At 44.1% G+C, this 23,691-nt stretch overlaps 1 protein-coding gene across 1 annotated transcript; it reads left to right on the plus strand.

Annotated features, from left to right (window-relative positions):
• Nucleotides 1-6,187: 6,187 nt before the first annotated feature.
• Nucleotides 6,188-23,411, plus strand: mn1b (meningioma 1b). The gene is made up of 2 exons (XM_073467209.1): nt 6,188-10,713; nt 21,801-23,411. The coding sequence occupies exons 1-2, from the start codon at nt 7,173-7,175 to the stop codon at nt 22,016-22,018; spliced, it is 3,759 nt and encodes a 1,252-aa protein (XP_073323310.1). The 5' UTR covers nt 6,188-7,172; the 3' UTR covers nt 22,019-23,411.
• The last annotated feature ends 280 nt before the right edge of the window (nt 23,412-23,691 follow it).

Genomic DNA, 23,691 nt, shown 5'->3' on the forward strand with positions numbered 1-23,691 from the left:
GTTTGTGCTTCTGTTGTCTGATTGCTTACAGGTTGTTGTTGGAGATTGGAGGCTAAACCTGAGGGGATGTGGTCAGACTCCTCTGCTTTTGCATACATGTTGTATTCAGACCAATGAGCGTGCGTATAGGTCTGTCAGTGGCCTGTTTCTCCTCTTGTAAAACCCTGCACCTCCTGATGGCAAGTGATGAGTGAGTAGATAAGTGATGGTGAACTGCTGACCATTTTCAAAATTAAAATATTTTGATTTTAAGAAGTTTTGCTTGTTTATCGCAGTTAGTAAATGTCCATTGGCTGACAGATATTCCAGTTTTGTATGCTACGATAAAGATTTTAGTAACAAAAGAAATCTATTCCTGGTAGGACCAGCTTCTGCTTATGAAACATTCCCCGACATTAGAATGAGTGCATGATAGAAGAGGTTATACCTTAAATGGTGATCAGTTCTTTCAAATGTAACCAGAGCATTTACAACTAAAAGGCAGTTGCAGCCATAAATGCAATAAATTGTCTGACCTAGCTGTCAAATAGGCGAGAGTGTGTCAACGCATGTACAATCTTAATTAAGTTAATAGGTCTGTTAATTTTAAATGAAAGAATCTCAAAGAAAGATCAGTCACAGAGCATTTCATGTTTATTTGTTTCATCTCATAAATATGAATAATATTTGTTTATTAACTGGCCTCCGGTCAATTTGCAAAAATAGTAGTAAAACTTAATAATAACCATCATTAACTAGAATGGCCCAACAGTCCCCTTTAATTCAGTTACTCTAAAAACTAAAAATATTTATTTAAAACATGAAAACATACTATAAACAAAGTTTTCTATGTAATAATGCTACGATTTGTCCATGTTGATAGATACAGAAACCATGACGTGACAGTTATTTTACTGTTAACAATGACATGCTTTATAAACCATTTATTAAACAATTGTAAAAGTTACCAACAGCAGTTGCAACTTTATAAACGGCATCCATATCATTTTTATAGATGAACTACACAGTATGCATTAAACATTTAAAACATTAAGTATTATAAACATCAGCTGCAACTTTACAACAAACAATTGCTTAATATTTGTTTTACTAAAGTTTATTTAACAATACATTTACCATTAATTAATGATGCTTATTATAAAGTGTAACCGAAGTGGCCCCCAGGCAAAGCAGCTTGAGCATCCCTGCCATAGCGGTACACACTTTCTTAGGATGTAGTCTCATAAACATAAAGCTTTTAAACAACTGTCCACTAACTCTATGAATGAGTGTCTATAGAATAATAAGGTAAGAGCAGGTAGAGCTTTATCTTCAATTTATTTGGAGTAGTTTCGACCATGTCAGAGTCTTGACTAAAAGTACCAGTTCTCTACTGTAAAATGCACATCAGATAGGATAAACATCCCCTCAGAAAAGTTATCAGTGACTCCAGCGTGGACTAGACTCTCAGTGACCTGCAGGTCACAAGAGTCGCACAATAACAGCGGAATTCGTGCTAAAGAGCAGGAAGAGCCGCCAGTCTGCTGCCTGAGATATCCGCCTTTTTTATTGTTTGTGGAGGACTGGTCACATGTGCCTGCTGCAAGGAAACCAGTCATATCTGCCCCAGAACAAGCAAATAATGCTGTTTCTAAAAGCGGAGATGGGCAGACTCGCCCACACACCTCCTGTTAAGTGGCAGCTCACAGTAGTCTACAGTAGGCATGTATCCATCCATCCATGTGTCTCCCTCCCAGAAAAGATGAAGGGACATGTCATGAGTGAGCCCCTGTCATTTAAATAGATGAGGCAACAGATGAAGAGGAGAAATGACTCTCAAAGGGAGGCTCGAGACTTGACATCGCAGGACATCCAGGCATGTTGCCGAAGAAATGCTCGATGTTCAGAGCTGAAAACACTTTGTGATAGCCAGAACCACCAGCTTATTTCTTAAATACATATTCTTAAATGTGTCAAAAAGAATTGTACAGGCCTCCAACACCTAGAACAAAAAAGCTGTCCCACTGTTTGTTGCATCACATGGCTGCATTTCCTGCTAAGGAGGAGAGTTTCTCTTTTTGGAACAAGTGAAGATCTAGCTTGTAGTTCGGTCCACATGTTTGTGTGCCTGACCTTCCCCTGGGGGCAGGTTTCGCTCAGGGGGCTGCAGGTTTGTCTTGGACAGGAAAGTTATTTTTGGATCACACGGGGTTGGCAGTGATGTCACGAGTGTTTCCTCATCCTCCGGGCTCGGGTCAAGTTTAGCACCAGAGATTCTCCTGAGTTTTCCTGTTGTTCTGGGAGAGGTGGAAGAGGTGTGGAGCCAACCGACGTGGAGAGGCAGGCGGGGTGGCGGCGGCGGTGCTGGGGTCTCTGTCGCATCCCTCCTTTTAATACAATGGTGCTTCTCTGGATGACAGATGCTGCTTAACCCACCCTGACCCAGGGAGTTGTGATGGCTCAGCTGAGTGACAGGCCCATAGAGGACACACTGAGGCTCTGCTCCACACTGTCCCCCCAACAAGGGAAGCAACTGTCTCTTTGGGAAACCCCCACAGTAATATATGTCTATCTGAGGAAAAGCTTAACACTATGAATTAAGGGTAGAGGAGGGCGCCCACTTCTGCTATCTTGTCCTATTGAGTAAAATATTGAGACAAATTGAGCACTAAATCACTGCAGAGAAGAGTAGTATTGTGACAGTGCTTAAAAGCCTGTAGACTGTCCATTGTCATGAAGTCGCCTCAGCAGCAGCTCTGAGCTGCATTTATCATCACTGGAGACTCAGGGGGAAAGAGACCATGCCATCGGTTTGTCATACTTAACTTGTCTGTCTCCATTTGAGACGACTGTAGACAGGGCTAGCAGGAGCTGTATCACTGGGGTATTAGTGTTACAGTCAGATAAAGCAGTATCTTGATTTTTCTTTCTGGCGTTCTTGTTTCTGGTGCTGTTAATAAGGTTTTGTGATATCAGAATAGAGAAAGGGACATGAATCCCAGTGTTTCTACGGGGGCCTCACAGAGCAGGGATGGCAGCCACGGCTAAAGCAGTTTGATATGCACACACTTTAGTGTTTGTCTGGGAAAAACTCAAATGATGCTGCATCCAGCTGGCTCTCAGATATGAAGGCACATCGATCGCTAGGTGAGACTGAGGGATAAAATGTTTTGTTTTTTTCTCAGCACATCAGCCTTCAGAACAACAGCCTTCTCTTGAAGACACCATGTCTCCTTCAAAACACAGCCTTCTCGCACTGAGCTGCTGTCCTCTCAGCTGCAATGATTGCACATCCACACACCCAAAATTCCATATATACACACACATACTTCTTCCCAGCACCTTACGGTGCCTTGTCCTGACCTGTCTCCAGCCTCAGCCCTGACGTACAGCCCTCTCCTCAGGTGCAGGGCATATAGGCTTGTCTACATCTGTGAGTAATATAGTACAGGATAGACATTTATTGTGAAATATCGGACATTATATGCCATTACTTCAGCCTAGGGTTGTTCAGGAAGAAAAGTACACATGTTGAGTGAATAGTGATCATTTTCCCTTATACTGCCGCCTTTTACTGAATTCTCAGGGCTCCCTTAAAATAATATAATTCAGAGGGACTGGAGATAGTTTTAAAAGCATTAGTCAGATTTTTTTCTTTTCCAAAATAAAACATTGGACTCCTTTAACTATGATTCATGGTCCTGAAATGATCTGCAGTCTAAGCTTAAAAGTGCACTATGTAGTTTTGGTGGAAGAAATTCTTCCACCAAAACCTTACAGGACAACACAATGTCATACTGTTTCACTTTGTTTTTATGTGGCGGACCCTGCCACCTTTCTAGCTTCAAACAGTTCTAGGACCTTAGGAGAACAGTTTGTTTATTCAGTTATGGAAAAAATAAATATTTCTGAGTTTGTGTTATTACCTCATTAATATTGTCATTATTACAATTATGAGTTTGAATTTCCTCTCCAAAAACTACATAGTGCCCCTTTAAAATCGAGGCCCCTGCATCTTTGAATGAATTAAAATGCAGAATAATGGAAGTGCATGTGTAAATAGTGTTGCCTTGTTCTTACACTGTTTTCTGAAATGTGTTTTATTGTACTTTGATTTGTTGTTGTTGTCTTGATGCTACTATTTTGACCCTGTCTTGTCTCAGTCAGAAGATTTTAATCGCAATGTGACTTCCCAGTTAAACAAAGGTTATATAAAACAAAACAAAAAAACAGCTTTCACAAAGTGTTAATGAATCTTTACACCCTTATATGATTTTTCCTGATTTATAAACCACATATGTAATATTTAACTGCCATAGTATGCACCACTTTGGACATACATGCCTCACTGTATCTTAAATGATTTTCTGCTTCAGCATGAGAAGTTGGCAGTCCTCCTCCGCTCTCTCCAACGCCAGCCGCTAGGTGGCACTGTGTCTGTTTGGTAAAAGTCCTCCTGGTTCCCCCCCAAAGGTACAAAGCTGCCTGACACCAAATTCTCTAAATGCCCACTGTCCACATTGTCGGGAAAGAATAATATGGTGTTCTCCTTTCACCAAAGAAAATACCCATGAAGGCGAGTTAAAGTACATTTTGTTCAGAACTCCCACATGTTTAACCCGTTTTAAATAATTAGAGCTGTGTTATTAACAGGAGCAGACTCCCCACACCTACACACATTCCTGGGCTGATTGGAGGAGACTTTTGAAATATGTTTAACATTTCTTTTCTCGAAATGAGTTCAGATTTTTGCACAGGAAAATGTCTTATTGATAAGCACGAGAAGGACGAGATGAAGACATCCCAAAAACTTTAGACTAAATAAATACACTGAAGCAGACGTGTGAGCAACATTAACACATATTATGAATTACATAACAGGAAATAATAACACACACCTATGCAATACTATGGCATACACATTTTAAATGTATCAGACAGAGGGTGATCAGACTGTCTTGTGTTTGGACTCACATGAACATAAAGATTTATTTGCAATAATTCCATGTCTTATCTCGTGTTGCTGCACCGCTTCACCTCACACAGATAACCTCTGCTTTTGCATCCCTGCAGCTAATTAACCAATAAAGTAAATTATCCTAATTCGGCCGTGCAAAAACGTTTTATTCTGCAGACTATCATGCCAGGAGAAAACTATTGATTATCGGAACCGAAGCCCAATATCATCCACATCATTTAGTTCAGATAGGCTTTTAAGGAGGATTTTTTTCCTCCTCCCGTTGGGACTCAGAGTCTCACACGAGACTGAGACTGGGGCGAGTTTGATTGGTCACAGGGGTGCGAGCGAGTCACTTTATATTATTAGTCTAATTTATGGTTTTATCCCAACATCAATATGAGAGGAGATATTCAGGCTGCGTTTCTGATAGGTCGTCATTTCTGTACATAATAAACCAATCAGCCGGGGCCAGAGTGGGATTATTTCATTGTTCAACGCAGATTTTCAGGAAGAGTTTATTGAAAATATTAGAAAATATTCTAACATCCAGTCTGTAACCTCAGCATCGGTGACTGACACCGATTCATCCGGAATGATTTAAGTTTTGCACCAAACAATCAGTGCGTCTTGTCACTGGTGTTCCTACAGAATATCTGGTTCCCATCCATTCACATTTATTCTTTTACATGTTGTTGCGATGGAGGTGATGCAGGATAAGTGGATGAGTTGATGCGAGTGTTTAAAAAAGGTTTGTTCACAGGTGAAGAGCTCTAAAGCAGCATACGGAGCAGCAGTGAGCAGACTCTCTCTCTCACTTTACGCACTGTTATCCCAGTGAGAGTTGCAGGAGTGTTTCCTCACCTCAGCTGCTGTTCACTACAATAACGAGCCAAACACATCACGGGGTTGTTTTTGAAAAATATATCATCATCCGCGCGACTGCATCCAGTTCAGACCCGCTGATGGGTTTTAATGTGAAGATGCTGCGCGCTGTGTTTTGGTCCAAACATCACATTTTAAGTGAAAGCCATTTCTGAGATCTGATTTACACAGAAGCGTTTACAATCTCATTGACTCCGCAGACCACCTTAAAAGCAGTTGTCCCGCCCCCGAAGCTTTCTTCCCCCGCTCTGATTGGCTGAGGCCTCATGGATGGAAGCTGCTGTAGAAATGCAAAACTTGTTGCTGGTTCCTCTGGACGCGTTGATCTCACACAGAGCCAAGCGGCAGAGCTGACTGTGAGTGTGTCTGTGGATCGCTCAGACCACAACCAGACAAGACTCTGCAGACGGAGGGACGCACACACAAGGAGCGGAACGCACCGAAAAGGACTTAAGGCAAAAAGGCGCTTCTCTGCAAGGCGCATGACCGGCAGCGGGTGGAGGATGCTGTCAAGCCGCTCCGTGGTTGTGGAGTGCGGGTAGTGCACGCCACGCCGCTCCGGGTCCAGGTCGCGTAAACGGACGCTCCGGTTCTCCGGTGCCTGGGTTCGAGATCCGTGTTTGTGGACTTTCCATCACACTGGACCTCTGGTTACATGCCTGCTCAGCAGTTTGAATGACATCGGTGGGCAGTGTTTATTTAAAGAAAGATTTTTTTTTTGTTTTTGCTCAAAGCCACAGAGACAATTTTTACTGCACGGCTCCGATTGGACTTTTCCCTTGTTTCCAGAATGGGACCTTACACAAAAAAGTCGCTCTGGGACATTTGACATTGGACTGGAATAATGAATTAGCTGACAGAAATTGCCATATTCCCTGTTCGATCGCTCCAATTCCAGTGCGCTCTGTGTTTTTATGTCATGTTCGCCCTGAAGAAATGCGCACGGAAAAACTTTGGAATATTATAGGTCACTCGTTCAGCAAGTTGAACAGCAGGCTTTTATATTTGTTCGCTTAGTCAGAGACAAAAAGAAGAGCAGTCAAGTGCACGCAGAAATACGGGCACAGGGACACAGTTTGAGTGCGTATTTGGACACTGCCTCTCTCTCTCCTCCGCGTCCTTGGAGAAGTTGAAAAACAAAAACAACTGATCCACAACAATGAGAACTTATTTGGTGAGTTTAAACATTTAAAATAGATAAAGCAGTTTAATCGCCTTTGTGATAAAAAAACGTTTGAATAGTTTTTTTTGGTATCTTTTTTTCTTTTCGCTTTTGGGGACAGACGGAAAAACAGACAGTGTGCCGATGTCTGGCAAACTGGCCGTCATGTGGGATTGATTGCAGGGGAGTATGTTTGGGCTGGAGCAGTTTGGTTCTCAGATTAATAGCAGAAACCCTGGCCAGTCAGAGAGAAACATAAACCAACCGAGACTGAACATGGGCTCCCATTATAAAGGGCCAGGTTTTCACGCTGGAGGCCCGCCGGGAGCCGTGGAACCCGGTATGGGCCCTCTGAGCGAGCCGCAAATGCTCGGGCTCAATATGAACATGAACGGAGAGCAGTACGGGGGCTTTCACCCGCGGGGCCACTCGGACATGCATGCAGGCAGCGGACTTCAACAACAGCAGCAACAGCAGCAGCAAGCAGGACCCATGCATGGATTTTTTAACAACCAGCAACCTCATCAAGGACATCCTCACGGCCATCAACCTCACCCCCACCAACCTCACCCTCATTTCAGTGGGAATTTTGGAGGCCCAGAGCCAGGGTCGTCATGCCTGCATGGTGGCAGGCTAATGGGCTACAACAACAATGGCATGGGACCACAGCAGGGCTTTGGTGAAGGATTTGATCCTCTCACTGAGGGACAGGCAGGGGATGGCTTTCCCCAGCAACAGCAGCAGCAGCAGCGGCCTGGTAACATGCCTGACTTTCAACATCATGGGCCTCCCAGTGGCAGCCATGCTGTCCCTGCCCCCTGTCTACCCCTGGACCAGTCACCTAACAGAGCAGCATCCTTCCATGGTCTCCCTTCCTCCTCATCCTCCTCCTCTGAGTCTCACGGCCTGGAGCCTCGGCGAATGCCCAACCAGGGAGCGGTGGAGGGATTAGAGTATAACTTCCCAAGTGAGCCTCCATCTGGACATTTTGATGTACATGTATTTTCCCCATCAGAATCTGAATCTCAGTTACCCCATTTTGGGCCAGGAAGGCCCGTTCCCAGCGGCAATTTCCCAGGGAACCCTGGCATGCCACGGACACCAGGTATGCAGGGCATCTCTAAGGGACACCAGCCGCCCCCGCAGCCCCAGCAGCCTCAGCATGGAGTGTTTTTTGAACGTTTTGGAAATGGCCGGAAGGTGCCTGTGGGAATGGAACCGGGGGTCAATGCGAGACATCCTCTCATGCAGCAGCAACAACAGGCTGGCTTGATAGCCAGACAGAACTCATGCCCCCCTGGCCTCCCCAGACCCCCTCAGGCTGAGCCCGGCTCTACTAACCCTAACATTCTGGACGGAGGGGTCATGATTCCTGGCCAACACAACCAGTTTGAATATCCCATTCACAGACTGGAAAATAGGGGTCTGCACCCCTATGGGGACCCCATGTTTAATATGCAACAGCCAGCTCCTCCTCCCTCCCAGCAACCCCCGAATCAGAGGCTTCAACACTTTGACTCTCCTTATATGAACATGGCGAAAAGGCCGAGATTTGACTTTCCAAATGCACACGGCGGTGAAGGCTGGTGTGGTGGTATGGATAACCACCTCTCTCCCTCCGCCTACCCTGGCCTGCCTGGAGAGTTCACCCCACCTGTGAGTGAAGGTTTCCCCCCAGGTCCCCTGCAGCATCCAGGGCCTGAGCAGCAGTCTCTGCAGCAGCGCCAGAATGCAGCCATGATGATCAAACAGATGGCCTCTCGCAACCAGCAGCAGAGGATGAGGCAGCCCAGTCTGCAGCAGCTTGGTCACCACGGCGATGTACCTCCTGGCCCCATGGCACATGGAGGCCCAGTTGGGAGCATGCCTCAGCCCAACTTTGACAGGGAGAATGGTGGCAGGATGCCCAACATTGATGGACAAAATCCTCATGTAACTCAGGAGAACTCCTGGTTCCAAGGGTCCCACCCACCAGGGGAGATGATGTCACGGCGTATGGGTGGAGCCGGTAATGAATCAGGGCCCCATGATATGGGGCTCCAGCAGAACGGGGCTGGCATGATGTTTAGGCCAGGCATGGGCATGCAGGAGCCCATGAGAATACCAGGAGATGGACATGTGCAGGCTCTCCATTCTCCGGGCTTGCACTCACAGTTCAGCGGCAACATGGGCAACCTATCACAAATGCAGTCTCCAGGAGCAGGAGCGGGGCATCCGAACGCACCAGCAGAGAGGCGGCCAGCTGACTTCCCTGCACCTCCGATTGGAGCACAGCCAACATTTCCCTATGGGGGGGCTAACCGTCAGGGGCCAGCCCACAGTACTCCCCAGGGGGTGAGTACCTCACCAGGGACCTACCCTCCTCAGTCTGAGTTCCCCTCAGGCCAGCGGTCGTCTGTTAGTAAGCTTGGCGCTCTGTCCCTCGGGAACTTCAGCAAAACCAGTGCTAAAGACAGTGTTTTCGGCCAGAGCTGCCTGGCGGCCCTTTCCACGGCCTGCCAGAACATGATCGCTAGCCTAGGGGCCCCCAATCTTAACGTAACATTCAACAAGAAGAACCAAAATGAGGGCAAGCGAAAACTGAGTCAGACAGAGCAGGACATTAATAGCAGCACATCTAATGGGACTGGCAGTGCTGGTCCTGAATATTTTCAGAGCAGCACTTCCCAGAACAGCCAGATGCCTGGCACCGGGAATAGCAACTCTAAGCCTGCAAGTCAAAGCCAGACGGTGCAGGGGGAAGCCAGTGCCCTCTCCCCAAATTACAACATGGACGCTACCCCGTGCAGTGAGGGGAAGGCAACAACAGGGAGTGGGAGAGGGAGAGGGAGGAGAAAAAGAGACAGTGGACATGTGAGCCCTGGAATTTTTTTTTCCTCTGACAATGGTAACCCTGTTGTAAGTCCAGGCCAGCAGACCCCCTCGGCTGGCGTTGGGGAGAGGGGTGGGGGCACGCCCCATGAGAAACACCTCCAATCACCCTCTTGGGGAAAAGGAGGCGACCTAATGTTGGGGGACCAGGCCGACCTGATGTCGTCTTTGGACAGTGGCATTCAAAGTGTCGCCAAGTCTGACAGTAGCTCACCTCGAGTGGACTTTCCTGACGATGTCAGCACCCACTATGGCAACGAGGATGAGGTGTCCTCCAGCTCAGATGCAGGAGGGGCCTCAGCCACAAAGCCTAATCGCAGCCCTATGATCACCGGCTCACCCAAAATGCAGAGGGGTGACCACGGGTTGATAAATGGACAGAAGCCCCTCGGCATGGGCATTAACAATCATACTACCTCGACACCAGACAGCTATGGACTGAACGCTGGTGGGGGCACAGGGGCCAGTGGGGTGAGCCACCCGGGCACTCCTGGGGTGGAGCAGGTACGCACTCCATCCAGCACCTCTGGCCAGGATGAAATCCATCCTCTGGAGATTCTGCAGGCTCAGATCCAGTTACAGCGGCAGCAGTTCAGTATCTCTGAGGACCAGCCCCTGGCCATGAAGAATGGCAAAAAGAATGGTGACTGTCCCTCTCAGAACGGAGACAATGAGCTGGCAAGCTGCAGCCCGGATGCTGGGAAGGGCTCAATGGGCACTATTGACCTTGACACCCTCATGGCAGAGCAGCACGCCACCTGGTACGTGCCCAGTGACAAGGCCATGATGGACGGGTCAGAGGATGACAAGGCCATGGGACCATGGGAAAAAAATAAGAGCCAAAACAGCAGTAAAGAAGGTAAATGAAACTGTTTAATTCCTTCGGTTCTATTTTACCCACTTTTCTTCTCTCTTTCTCTCTCACACACATGCAGCACTGACTACACTAACTGAACAATTTTTGCTCAGAGGATTAGTATATTTTCTTCCTTAAAATGCTATTTATTTGATCTGAAATGCAGTGTAACATCACATACATAATAAGTAAAACGCTCTGCTAGCGCTGATAATAAAGGACCTTTTGTCCATATTGTGCGGCCAGACAGCAGCCGTCTCTGTTTAACTAGGGTCTTTGAATTTTAGAGGTTTCGCCTATAGGAAGATAATAAATTTAATGGCAGCGCCATTCAAGCCTTTACAAAGAAAAAAAAAAAGACGATTTATGCGGTATTTTTCTTGTTAAATTGGGTCCGTATTGAAGAATGTAAAAAATGATTATCAGAATGGAGCAGTTTTGAATGCCAGCAGACTGAACAAAGTAAACCTTGTACCTTTTCTACTCTGTATTTTTATAAGGTTCTTCATTGTGGAGGCACTTCAAAAGAAGAGCTCAAGAAAAGTAAACATTTCCTGCGGTTCTTTATCTCGGTTTTCAGGGTGAACAACTACATTGAGAAGATTAATAGCTTTTTGAGGATATGCGTTTGCGCAGCGGGGTTTCCCTCGCCTTGTTACGTGTTTGTTTTTGTTATTACCATGGGATAATACAGAGCTGCTCAAAGTGGATTGATTTTAGATTGGCAGGACAGGATTTCAAGGATTACATATCACGGTGAAATTAATACAGCCATTCAGTTTTAATTTCATTTTCGTGGGAAATAGTTATTATAGTGAAACTTTTAATACTATTTATTTAGTTTAAAATTACTCTTCAACAATTTGATACTATTTGTTTTTGCCACTTTTGTGACTTTTAAATCATTTTTTTTATATCCCCCAATTAGTGTAAAATATTTTTGGAAATAATTAATTCGCTTATAATATAAAGTTTATCAAGGAAAATAGAAAATCTTCTGGCTTAAGGCACCAAAGCAGTTTTTTCAACTAGACAGAGACACTAAAATCAGATGTATGTTTATGGTTTCAAATAGTTTTATCTTGATGTTTTTATGATGGCTGTACATTACAATGTAGATACATATTAATTACACTTACTGCTACGTTGTTAAGCTGCGTATTGGTTTCTTCTTTTACATCTTTTATTTCCATACTACTACTACTACTAATAAAAATAACAATAATAACAGTATTAATGATAATAATGACGATGATAATAATAATAATAAATGTTATTTTTATTAATATTATTTTTAGGGAAATTATGATTATATGTTTTGTTAATAATTTTTGTGCTTTAATCGTAATGGAAAACAAATATAATGCAAATATATGCATTATAATTGCAAAAATAGGCATGTATTAGAATATGTTGGTTTTATTTATTTTTGATTAGTTTATTTTTCACGTTTATTCTCGCTAATTTCTTTTACGTTGGCTCGTTCAAAATTAACATCAGTAGACAGGGATGGTTGACGTTGCATGATATTAAAATCCACCGACTGTCAGGGTGAATCTGCCGCCAGGCCTGTGGATGTATGGATATATAATAATGTGGATGTACATATTTGACGATAGCGCCGAGCGCGTCTCGAGCGCCTCTTTGTTCTGATCAGCGCGGGTGCAGAGGGGCGGGGGCGCGCATCGCGCGGAGTCTCGAGTCCAGGCGCATTGTTTATATGAGACTGAGCACAGGGTGTCGGGTAGTAACACTAATGCCATTACTTCCAAGGAGCACTGTTACTTAGCGTTTCCACTGATGCAGTAGGCTGATGTTAGACATCAATAGAAAAATAACAAGCAGTGTGCAAATTAATTTGAGCCAGAATGATCAAAAGTCATCCAGCTATCTGTTTTCCTCATTATTACTCTCCACTGGTCTTCTCTGCTAAATTAGTGAACAAATGACAAGATCATTGAGCAGTGTGGCTGATTTCTTACCATGATCATTTACAAACTGATTCTCATTCTACTAATTTATTAAAAAACAACAGAGTATGTAAAACTAGAGTTATGGGGGTGTTAGAAAAAAAGCCCACTGATGCCGGGGAGTGATAAGGAACATCATCACTTTTGATATTGATTAATGAGTATTCTTTTGAGTCGGAAACCCAACACTGATAAGAAGTCAGCCACACTCACCCTGTCACTCTCGCTGTTTTAATTCTCAGTGGGTCTGAAAGCACATTTAACATTTTAAATTCAGTAGGTATTTAAAAGCAGAATAGTCTAAATTTCTGCTCCCTTCTCATCTCTCCTCCTGTCTACTTCTCTCTCCTGCTCTCTCCCTCTTCCTCTCCTCTCTCAGCCCTCCCTGCATGGACACGAGGCATGCAGCTCTGGAGCGATCGATAGCTAGTTAGCACAAATCACGGCTCCTGACAGTTTCTCATTTGAGTGCTTCAGACAGCAAAGATGAAAAAAAGGGTGGAGGTGTATTTGGGAGGGGAGGGGGATTTTGAGATTGAATCTGATGCTTAGGCTACACAGAAGGGAGCAAAATAACATAATAATTTAAGATAAGTCATAGCCCACAGTGTAGTTCCATAAGAGCCAGCATCCCACAGGCTTCGCACACTGCAAGAAATACCCCCCCAACCAGTCAGTCTAGACCTTGTGAACAAAAATCCAGCCAGTGGAGAGATCATGTCAGTGACACTAATTTGAAATAAATCAGGCTAAATTAATTAGCCCGAACTCAAAGTAACTTGCTCCAGAAAATTCTTAAAAGATGATCATTTTTAGTAGGAGAAATAAATTTATGTCATTCCAGTGACACTTTTAATCTTCAGCCCAAGACCACATAAACTTTAAGATATTTCTTTTCTGTGTAAATACTCTTTTACAGTTTCATACGTCTGAAATATAGGCTAAATCATTTCTTAGTTTTGTCATCACATAGAAATAAGTTTTTTTTCTACCTCTCCTCTTCAGAAAACTAATTGTGTCATCACCCTTTCATTTACATAAATGTGCTTTAGTTTGCTTTCTCGTGAGTGTTGTTGAATTATGCATAGATTGCTTTTCCTCTTAAACAATTAGCATTCTGTCAGGTTATTAGGTTCAATAATAATAAACGGTAATTAACATGTTAATTCACTCAAAAATACTTAATTTTAAGTATCTAATAGAAAGTGAAAATGTAGTTGAAAATGCACTTAAATTCACTTTATTGTAATTATAAGCAGAACTTTGAGTCGTTTCTCATTTACATTTTTTGACAAGTTGTGCATTTAGTTGTCAGTTGTTCGACCTTACCCAGAATGTGTCTTTAGCAATGTCACTTTAGCAAGTGTTTTTTAGGAAGTTAATTTTTTTTAAACAGTGGGATTATGGTGCTGTGTGTACTTTGGTGAAGCAGATGAGCTGATTGCAGTGAAAAATAAAAGAGCTGGGGGTCCAAGGTCAGCTTGGTCGTATAAGGTGAACGTTTCCATCGCACAGTGCTCAATATAAATGTGTGTGTAACTTCAGAGGGACCTCAGACCATTTTGTCACCAGGTGTGTTTGTGTTAGAGGGAATACGTGAGCCACACGTCTTGCGATGATTCGGAGGAGACACAGTGCAGCAGTTCCACATTATTCTTCACTAACTTCCGCTGAATGTTTGAACGTGCAGACGAGCAGCCAATAAAAGTTCTACTGTGCTTATTTGTAGAGGAGTTGTGCTCTCGGAGCTGATGTCAGTTCACCCAGCTCACCCTCTCTGTGGTCCCTGTGTGCCTGTTTAAAGTGATGCGTGCTGCAGTAATGGCCCCCTTTGGACCCCATATTTGGCCTCCTCTCTCTGTGACAGCATGTAGCTCAAGTTTTTCACTAAGGCACAGTCATACCTGCTGCTGTAAACTCACAGCCTGCGGATTCTTGCGTGCTACTCGGCGTCATATGCTCCCATGGAGGCAAAGGAGTCGAGGTGTACACGAGCAGCTTTTCCTTGTATGGTGTCAGTTAACATTATTTCCTCCTTCTTTAAAAAAAAAAAAAAAAAAAATGTGTTTTACGCTCTTCCTCCTCACTCTCTCCTGTATATCTTAGCCAGAAGCTGGCCGTTCATTTGGGAACTCATGCATAGTCTTGATAACAGGCAACCAGCAGGCGTAGGAAGTGATTCAGTTATTTTTATTTTTCACTGTTTTTTTTTTTTGCCACACGCACTTTTTTTTTTTTTTTTTTTTTTCAGCGCAGTTAAAAAACTTCACAGTTGACCTTGCGGAATAGTTTCACTCTTCGCTCTCAGTCATCAGCCAATAAACAGCTCTAATCATGATCAAATCTCTTTCACTCTGACTTTGACAGGTTTGAAAAGAGGGAACTTGCATCTTATCACACCTACTAGAAAGCACTTAAATCCGCAGAAAGAGCCGTATTGATATTCCACCGCGGAGAACAATCCTGTGAGACTACCTGCCTTTGACATTTCAGTACGACAACAACCCCACAAATCACACCCGTAATTTCTATTTCCTTTTTCTAAAAAAAGAAGAAAAGTGATTGGCATGTGTTTGAATGTGGAAAAAAACAGCTCGGGGCAGTCTATGTTCTTTACCTGTCATTACAAGGTGTTTCATATTGACTTTTTCAACAGCACACATCATCCAGCAAGCCTCTCGCACACTCCTGCACTGCAGTAATGATAATCATTATGATAATCATAGCAATTAGCCTTTGTAATATTGTTTCTAAAAGTCACAATTCATCCTCGGGCAACTCCTGCAAGTTGACTTGGTTATTGACGGGTTCATCAGGGCTACAAAAAACAGTCTATATTCTGATTTCAGCAACCTAAATACATAATTGTAATGACAGAGCGACAGAATTACACCATTTACACTGTTATCGCCTTATATTTTTGTTCTATTTTTGCTTGTGATTGAATGCCTGTGTGTGTGTGTATGTGTGTATGTGTGTGTGTGTGTGTGTGTGTGTGTGTGTGTGTGTGTGTGTGTGTGTGTGTGTGCTGGCATGCACGTATGTGACGAAGGGCAGGTTTGTAGACACTGCAACTTGATAGTGTGGATTTGTCAGCTGTAGACATAAAGTTTGATTTATTTAGACTCGTGTCAGGCTCACAGCTTCAGCCCCTGATCTCAGGTGTCTCGCTTGGTGGAGCACGCTCGCATAATTCTAACGTGTTGAAAATATTTAAGAGTATTTACTTGACTTGTAATTAGTGCAGGACTGAGAAGCGCCTATCGCGCATTTAAAGCGTCTGATATTTAAGACTGCGTTTGTGAGTGTGCGTGCGTGTTTGTTTATGTGCTACGCGTGCGTGCGTGTGTGTGTGCTCTGCAAGACATTGAGCACTAGTGACAGTCAAAGGAAGCCTGTTAAAGCAGCGTGCTTGTGACTGATGAAGAGAGAAAAAGATGAACAAAGGTGTCAGGCCTTTTGCTTTGCTGGATTTTTCAGCTCTTCAAAATAGCAGCTCATCCGGTGTTTTGTTTTCCCTGGGGAAGGGTGTTGGAATAAAATAAAACTTGTCTCAGCATGTGGTAAATGTTCTCCATGGATGCAGCGGGGAATGGAAAGCTGAATTTATCCGGGAGATGCACAGACTGAAGGAGTTTCAAACCTTCGATCGTCTGTATGTGACATGCCTCCAAATGTCCACTGTCTGGTTGAATGACTGCCAGAGTGAGAGAAGAAAAACGGCATCAGTTTGATAAGACACTCCTGAAAGGTGTCCTGGGTTCATATGTTGCCCCAAATACGAGTACAGGTTTTAAAAAGGTCTGTGTGTGTGTGTGTGTGTTTTCAGGTATTCAGAGGTGTAGATGTTGTCACGCTGCCAGCAGCGGTTATGTTATTAGCCATACAGGAAGTCGTCAGGCGCCTTTAATTTGTATTGAGGAATTGACAAATGAGTTATGACACCGGAGCAGTTTCTCCTGGGAGACAGAAGTAGAGACTGATGGAGTGAAAGAGAAAGTAAGAGAGATAGAGAGATGTGTTCTTTTTTATTCAGAGAACATCTGTAGTTTCGCTCATGACGCGAGTTGCTGGGTAATAGCAACCATTTGCATTCATGGAAGGGAAAATAATTCAATTCAACATCAAACATTTTTTTCCATCAGTTTCCTGCTGCACGACTATTGCTCATTTTTGTCTGCACGTAGTTGTATCAACATATTTATATATATATTTTTCAAATATTTCTCGTCTTAATAAGTAAAACACACAACAACAAAAGGTTAAATAGATGACATTAATTTAAAAGGACATCTGTTTAATTTCACTGATTAAATGATCTGTTGACACTTTTTATTTATTTATTTTTTTTTGCAATTCCTGGAACAGAGCTCATAATTACCCCGACTGTCATATTTATTCAAAACAAAAGTCCCTGTCATGCAGGTGCGTCTAATCTCAAAATTGCTGCTGTTTTCACGTGTGGTTGACCTTTTCCAAAGACGGTGAAAACACAGAAAACAGAGCATGCAACACTGTGCTGAAACAAAATAGAGACAGCGGAGTAGATCAATATGTCAGCGACTTGGATGACATGCTGGACAGGTCCTGGACATGGTCGTGAGTTATGAAGGAGGCACTAAATCACTTCCCATGTTCTGATTTGTGTCTGGTTTCCTAAGCACTTCTTGTGGCCAGAGGGGGAGGTGTGTGTGTGTGTGTGTATGTGGGTATGAGTTTGAGGGGATGGGAATGGGTGTGTTGCTGGAGAGAAGGTAACGAATGCTAGGGGCAATGCCTGCCTGGGCAAGTTTTTTTTTTTTTTTCCTTTATGTTGCAGGCCAGAGGACAGAGAGGAAATTCAAACCAAAATAACCCCTGTGCCCTTGCCTGAGAAATGTGCCCCCCTGCTCCCTCCAGATATCCTCCCTGCTCTGAGGGAAAGGTCACAGTACGGCAGTTGGGTGGAGTTGGGGATGGCGGGGGTTGCAGGGAGCCTCACATGCTCCCTACCCACCTTTGGGCAGGAGATACTCAGGACAATACCTCTGGTAGCCTTTCCTGAACGCATTGGAGGTCTTTTTTGATTTCCTGGGTGTGTTAATTATTCGACAGCGACCTGCATGTCCTGTCATTTCTGAGGAAGAGACGAGACAATGTAGGGAGAATCTAAAGTTGTTGAATTTCAGCCAGCTAGAAAAGAAGAGTTCTGAAGATCGCCCTGTTAAAATCAGACCTTTTCTCAGCCCATTTTATTTCCAAATCCGACTTTCTCTCTGTGGACTGTGATGGGAGTTTTGTGCTGACAAAGACAGACTCCTCACACAAGGCCATAGTGGTAGTTGTTATGCTAAAGGAATCTGACCTGATGTCACACACTGTCATAGGAGCGGAGGCCTTTGGGTGTTTTTGTCAGCGAGCGGAGCATTCTGATAGGGCTGGTTTGTGTTCAGAGAGGACGGGGTCGCGGCCTCGGGAGCACAAGGTTAAAGGTGAAGTGTCGTCATGGAAGTATAGAGCTCGGGATAGAAAGGGCAGAGGCCTGCCGCATGGGATTCTGGGGCCTGGGAAATCAATGTGACGGCTCTGAGGAACCAAAAAGGAGCTTTGTAGATTCTCTCACGCACACTTTATTTTCGTCTTCTGTCATTTAAGAAACACATTTCATTCAGCTTCTTTTTTCTGCTCTGATTATTTTACAAATAGTCACAATATCTGTGTTAGCTTCAAAGGTGACTGTCATTTTAAAAAAAAAAAAAATTTTGCCTCTTACAATTAATTGAAAAAAATAATTACTCGCTTTAACAGCTATTATTAAAGAGCTGAAAAATAGTCTAGGAGCAGCCATTGTTTACCTCCCTGCGCTGCTCCGAGTGAGTTGAGTGTGTGTGTGTGGTATGACATGTAAACCCGTGTCAGGCCGTCAGCTCCCAGACACATTGGTGTCATCCAGACAACCAGAGCTGCGCGCTGTGCTCCCAGCCTTCATGGCATTCGAAGCTCTACTCATCTCTGTAAATCGTCTCTGGCTGTGTCTGTGAGACGGCTCCAAAACCCCGCTGCTTATGTGTGTGTTTGTGTGTGTGTGTGTGTGTGTGTGTGTGTGTGTGTGTGTGTGTGTGTGTGTGTGTGTGTGTGTGTGTGTGTGAGCATCATCACCAGGCACTAAATAACAAAGTACAGCACTTGGGGCGAGAGATATAGCGATATAAGTGCATCACATTAAATTCAGTATTTACTTAACACATCACAGTGGTAATCTTTTCTGGCTGTAATGTGGTTAAGGATATTTAGGTGTATGTATTTGCAGCTCTGCGCAGCTGCTCGTGCTGTTACTGTTCCCTTTTTATTAGGTGTTTTCTCCCCTCTCGCTTGTTGATACTCAGCACTTGTTCCCCTCGGATGAATAGGCTATTATTGAGATATTACCGCGGATATGAATTCTGCGTTAGTCAATGAACAGCCATAACAAGATGGATCTCATTATATATATATATAAAAAGATTTCCCTGCTTGTAAAATGTCATGCTGATTTGGGGTTTTAGACCTGTGTGATGTAGAATTTCACACCGCCGTTTCCACTTCTGAACGAACACGCCGCCATGGATAATGCTTACAATTTAAGGGTAGTGTCTTGATTTTTTCCCCATAAAAATCACATCCCTCGGATCCCCTTTGGCTACCCTATAATGCAGGCTGATATTTTAATCCTGTGGTGGTCAAGTGTTTGGCTTATTTTTACAAGTGGTGGATTTTGCATATACTGTTAATTGAAAAGTGTATTGAAACAAATAGCAAACAGCCCATTCAGAGGGACTGGAGGTCTTTATCCTGAAGAGATGATAGAAAAAGTAACTTAAAAAAATAGTACTTTTCTTTCTTAAACTGATGAATAAATAGAAATCTGCTTTTTAATATGAGCTCAAATCGAAACATGTATGCTGGGATTTCACATTTGTCAGTATGTGTGTAAGAAAAGAGAGTTATCATGTTTGCAATGTGTATTTTTTTGTATTTTCCACTCTTGACGAGTGATGTGTCTTGCTGAGCTTGTGTGCGTGTGTTCCTGCATGTGCGTCCATATGTGTGTTTGTGTGTGCGCAAGTGGAGCAGCAGCTGAGGGCTGGTGTGGGCATGGCAGCGGCAGCGGCGGCGGCAGTGGTTGGCGTGTTGTGTGTTTTTTGCTGTGCGTGTTGTCAGTTTGCTGTGTGTCAGCAGTGAGCCAGGGGAACGCTTGGCTGCCTATTCAGGCCGGTGCGGACCCTGCTGTGCCCAGCTAGCATGAGCTGCTGGCGGGCGCTGGAGGGTACAGCGCTCGGAAGAGGGAGTGTGAGTGGGTGGAGGGGGTGGAGAGAGGGGAGGGGGCGATACTGGCAGGGGGTGGGGATCCGCCATGCTGAGGTGTATGACTGGACCCTCTGGCAAATGTTAGATCTTGTCACCGCCGCCACCAACACCGCTCTAAATCCTCGTTCCTGCCTTACCCCGACGCGCCCTCAGCCCCCACTTACACCATGTCTCCACTCCTTGGGAGGGAGATGGAGAAATTCACAGAGACCGGCAGTCAGAGAGACAAACGAAACAGGGAACAACGGGAGGCTTGGCTGCCTGACCTTTTACCAAATCCCCCCACTTTTCCATTCCAGTGGTCGCAGCCCAGACAGGCTGGGGGGCAAGCCTGCCTCGCTGCCTGCATGTCTGCCTGCCTGCCTGCCTCTCTTGGTTGTCCTAGCTGCCTGGTCTGGCCTGGCGTTCTCTTCCCTGGCTGTGTTTTGTTAACTCTGTGTCACTGCTGCCTCAGGGTTTGTGAAAGCAGAGCGGGAGGGAGATGAAAACAGTAAGCAAAACAAGATGAAAACTGTTTAAGTAGCAGAGAAGGATGAGCTAAAACAGGGGGAATGATGATATGGAGGTCTGCGCAGCGCTCCTCTTCCCTCTCAGGTGAGCAGCAGACTGACTGGAGTGTTGTGATCTGCAGCCTCTGTGCCGTCGACTTTGTCGTCTATCACAGCCTCTCCCTCCTCTGACACATGTAACTCAGCTTGTCAGAGCTGTTTTCTAGCTGTCTCTACACTCAGACACCTAGTTGTCCCTGCACCTTAAAGCTCTGTGTCTTTGTGCGGCACACTGATCCGCTCACCATCCACACGGAGCGAGGCGGTGATGCGTTTCTTGCGGTGAGAAGATGGGAGAATAATCGGACTGATTTTAGCGGAGGATCCATAACATCTTCACACACACTTTCTCTTCGCTTTGGGCTTCCTTGGAGGCAAAACCCAAAGCACACGATGCAACACTATAGTCATAACACATAGCCCCACCGTCACCTCTTTCAGAGTTGCTGTGTTTCTCTTTCCCCTGTTGAATTTTGTGTCTTCTTTAAAACTTTTCTTCATATCTGCCTTCCTCTCCCTCCGTCTGCTGCAGTCTGTATCTCAGCAGATGAAGTGTGACGCTGCGCTTTTATGTATAGTTTAGCCAAGCACTTCCTGTCCTCGTCAATCTTCCCCTTGACTAATTTTTTCGTTACACGGCACAAAGTGATTTTTCTCCATATGTGAGGCATACATCTCAGGCGTCAGCATTAATTCTGTGGCACAGCTGATTTTTTTTTATATATATGACTTGTAATCAACCTGTGTATGGATTTTCCGGAAGCTTGGTTCAACCGTTTAATATGAGGCTCCACACTTTGGTGACACAGGGTCGATACCGTGGTACGGTCATTATACCAGTAAATTGGGTCAAGCAGGGTTAAAGGCCAGTATTGTCCGTGCCCTTTGACCCTGTGACCAGAGGTCGTGCAGGAGCGCTCCAGATTTGTACACTGGGAGAAAATGAGTGTGTGTATTTTTGTGCGCGTGTGTTTTCACATGTGTTTATCAGGAATGAGGAGGAGGAGTGTGAGGACAGGAAGCTTTGCTTACAGCCTCCTTTTCGGGTCGCACTGATGGGGGGGTGGAATAGTGTTGAATTAATTTCACAGTGCAGATTTAGAGTGGGATGTGAAAATGACACTGGTTTAATTAAAAGTGTGTATTTTAAATGGTTCATCTGGATCAGAGAATGCCAATTGCTTGAAGTTGTTTTTCATGTTGGTGCAGTCTTAATTAACCTTCTCCTCTCTGTGCTCGTCTGCAGAATCAGAGCTGTCCCAGAGTAAGGCTGGAGCCGGGGCCCCAGGAGCCGGAGGAGCGGGAGGTGGCAGCAGTGGAGGCAACCACCTGCAGTGCCTGTCCGTCCACTGCACAGACGAGCTGGGGGACAGTAAGGGCCGAGGGGGACCCGTCTCGTCCTGGCGCTCCCTCCACTCTGATATCTCCAACCGATTTGGGACATTCGTGGCGGCGCTGACTTGAACGCGAAGCAGGCCCGGCAGGAAGAAAGAAAGAAGATCACAAATTAAGACGATTTGTCAGAGACAGATAAAGATAAAGATGAGGATGATGATGAGAGGGTGTTGAGGAGACAACTGCGAGCAGCTCCTGCCTGTTCAGGGACAGAAAAAGACATTTACGCTCATAAATGCAAACACGACCACACACACACACTCACTCACGCACTCACACACACACACACACACACACACACACACACACACACACACACACACACACACACACACACACACACACACACACACACGCAAATACCATGTTTTTTCTGACACATGCAGTCACACTCGAGGACACTTTCTCACACACTGCTGGACAATACAGCTCGGGCTCGACTCAACGATGCCCATATCTGGAAAACCTCAAATCAATATTTTTCTTTTTTGTTTTATTTTCTTTGTTGAAGAAAAATAAAGAAATGTCAAAGGAGGAGAATACAAAACAAGAAGAAGAAGAAGAAGAAGCAGAAAAGAAGAAGAAGAGATATTCTGTTGTCATTGGCTAAGATTGTATACCAGTGTTGAGTCTTGTGATGCGAACATGATGTCATGGCTTTTACTCTGTTGCTTGTTACAGCCTGCCTGCTCTCACCTTAGTTATGGTTTCAGCTCTAATGTGTACATTATCCTTCCAATTAATGCAGCTTTACTGTTTGCTGCCCAGAATACCACCACCTAAATTTACATTCTGCTAATATACACAGAAGTAGAGATTTGTCCCCACACACTCGAATGAGGCCTGAACACTGAGCAGAGTAAGAGGAAGACGGGAAGAGGGATGAAACTGCATGAATGTAACTCAACCATTTGTTTTTGGACACAACTATTCCCCTCTTTATCAAAGCAAAGTCAAACCTTTTTTATTTTCTGCTTTATCATTTAAGATTTGTTGTAGTTCTCTACTCTTTTAATTCTCAAATATCTCTTCTCTTCTCTTCTCTTCTCTTCTCTTCTCTTCTCTTCTCTTCTCTTCTCTTCTCTTCTCTTCTCTTCTCCTCAACCACTTGTATACAAATCAGCCAATGGGAACTGAAAACGGAGGTCAAGGGATTGTTTAATAAGGGAATTGAAAAAAAAAAGACTATTGGTATTGCACATGTATAATAAGAGAAAATTTGCTGTGTGTTAGGCAATCTTGTAATCTTTAAATAAAGCTTCTGTTGAATTTGAATTTCTGAAACAATAGATGGAGGACTGTGACGGCAATTTACGAACTGATTTTTTTTGTTTTTTTGTTTTTTGTTTTCTTTTTTTAATAATATGTAAAGTGCAGTCGTCTGTTTTCCTGCATATTGTATATATCTGTATATGTTTTATTGAGTAACTAAATAACAATAAATATGACGTTAAAGGTGGAATTTGTGTTCGTTTTGTTCTTTAATACTCTCCGGAAATTATTAGTCACATTGTCGTGTTTGTAGTGTGAGGATCATGAGTGAATTACTGAAGTGCCTGCAGTATATTCCAAGACAGATATGACAGGGAATATGTGGACTGATGCATAATACCTGACACGCATGCAGGAACCTGCACCATATTTAAGCCAGGAGCAGCAGCATCAGGAATACAAGAAAACGAGGCTTCCTGGTGGATTAAGGAAGCAAGACGATTAATTCCATGTACACCTGCTTGCAACCT

The sequence above is a fragment of the Pagrus major genome, chromosome 5 (assembly GCF_040436345.1).
Source record: "Pagrus major chromosome 5, Pma_NU_1.0".
Classification (NCBI taxonomy): Eukaryota; Metazoa; Chordata; class Actinopteri; order Spariformes; family Sparidae; genus Pagrus; species Pagrus major.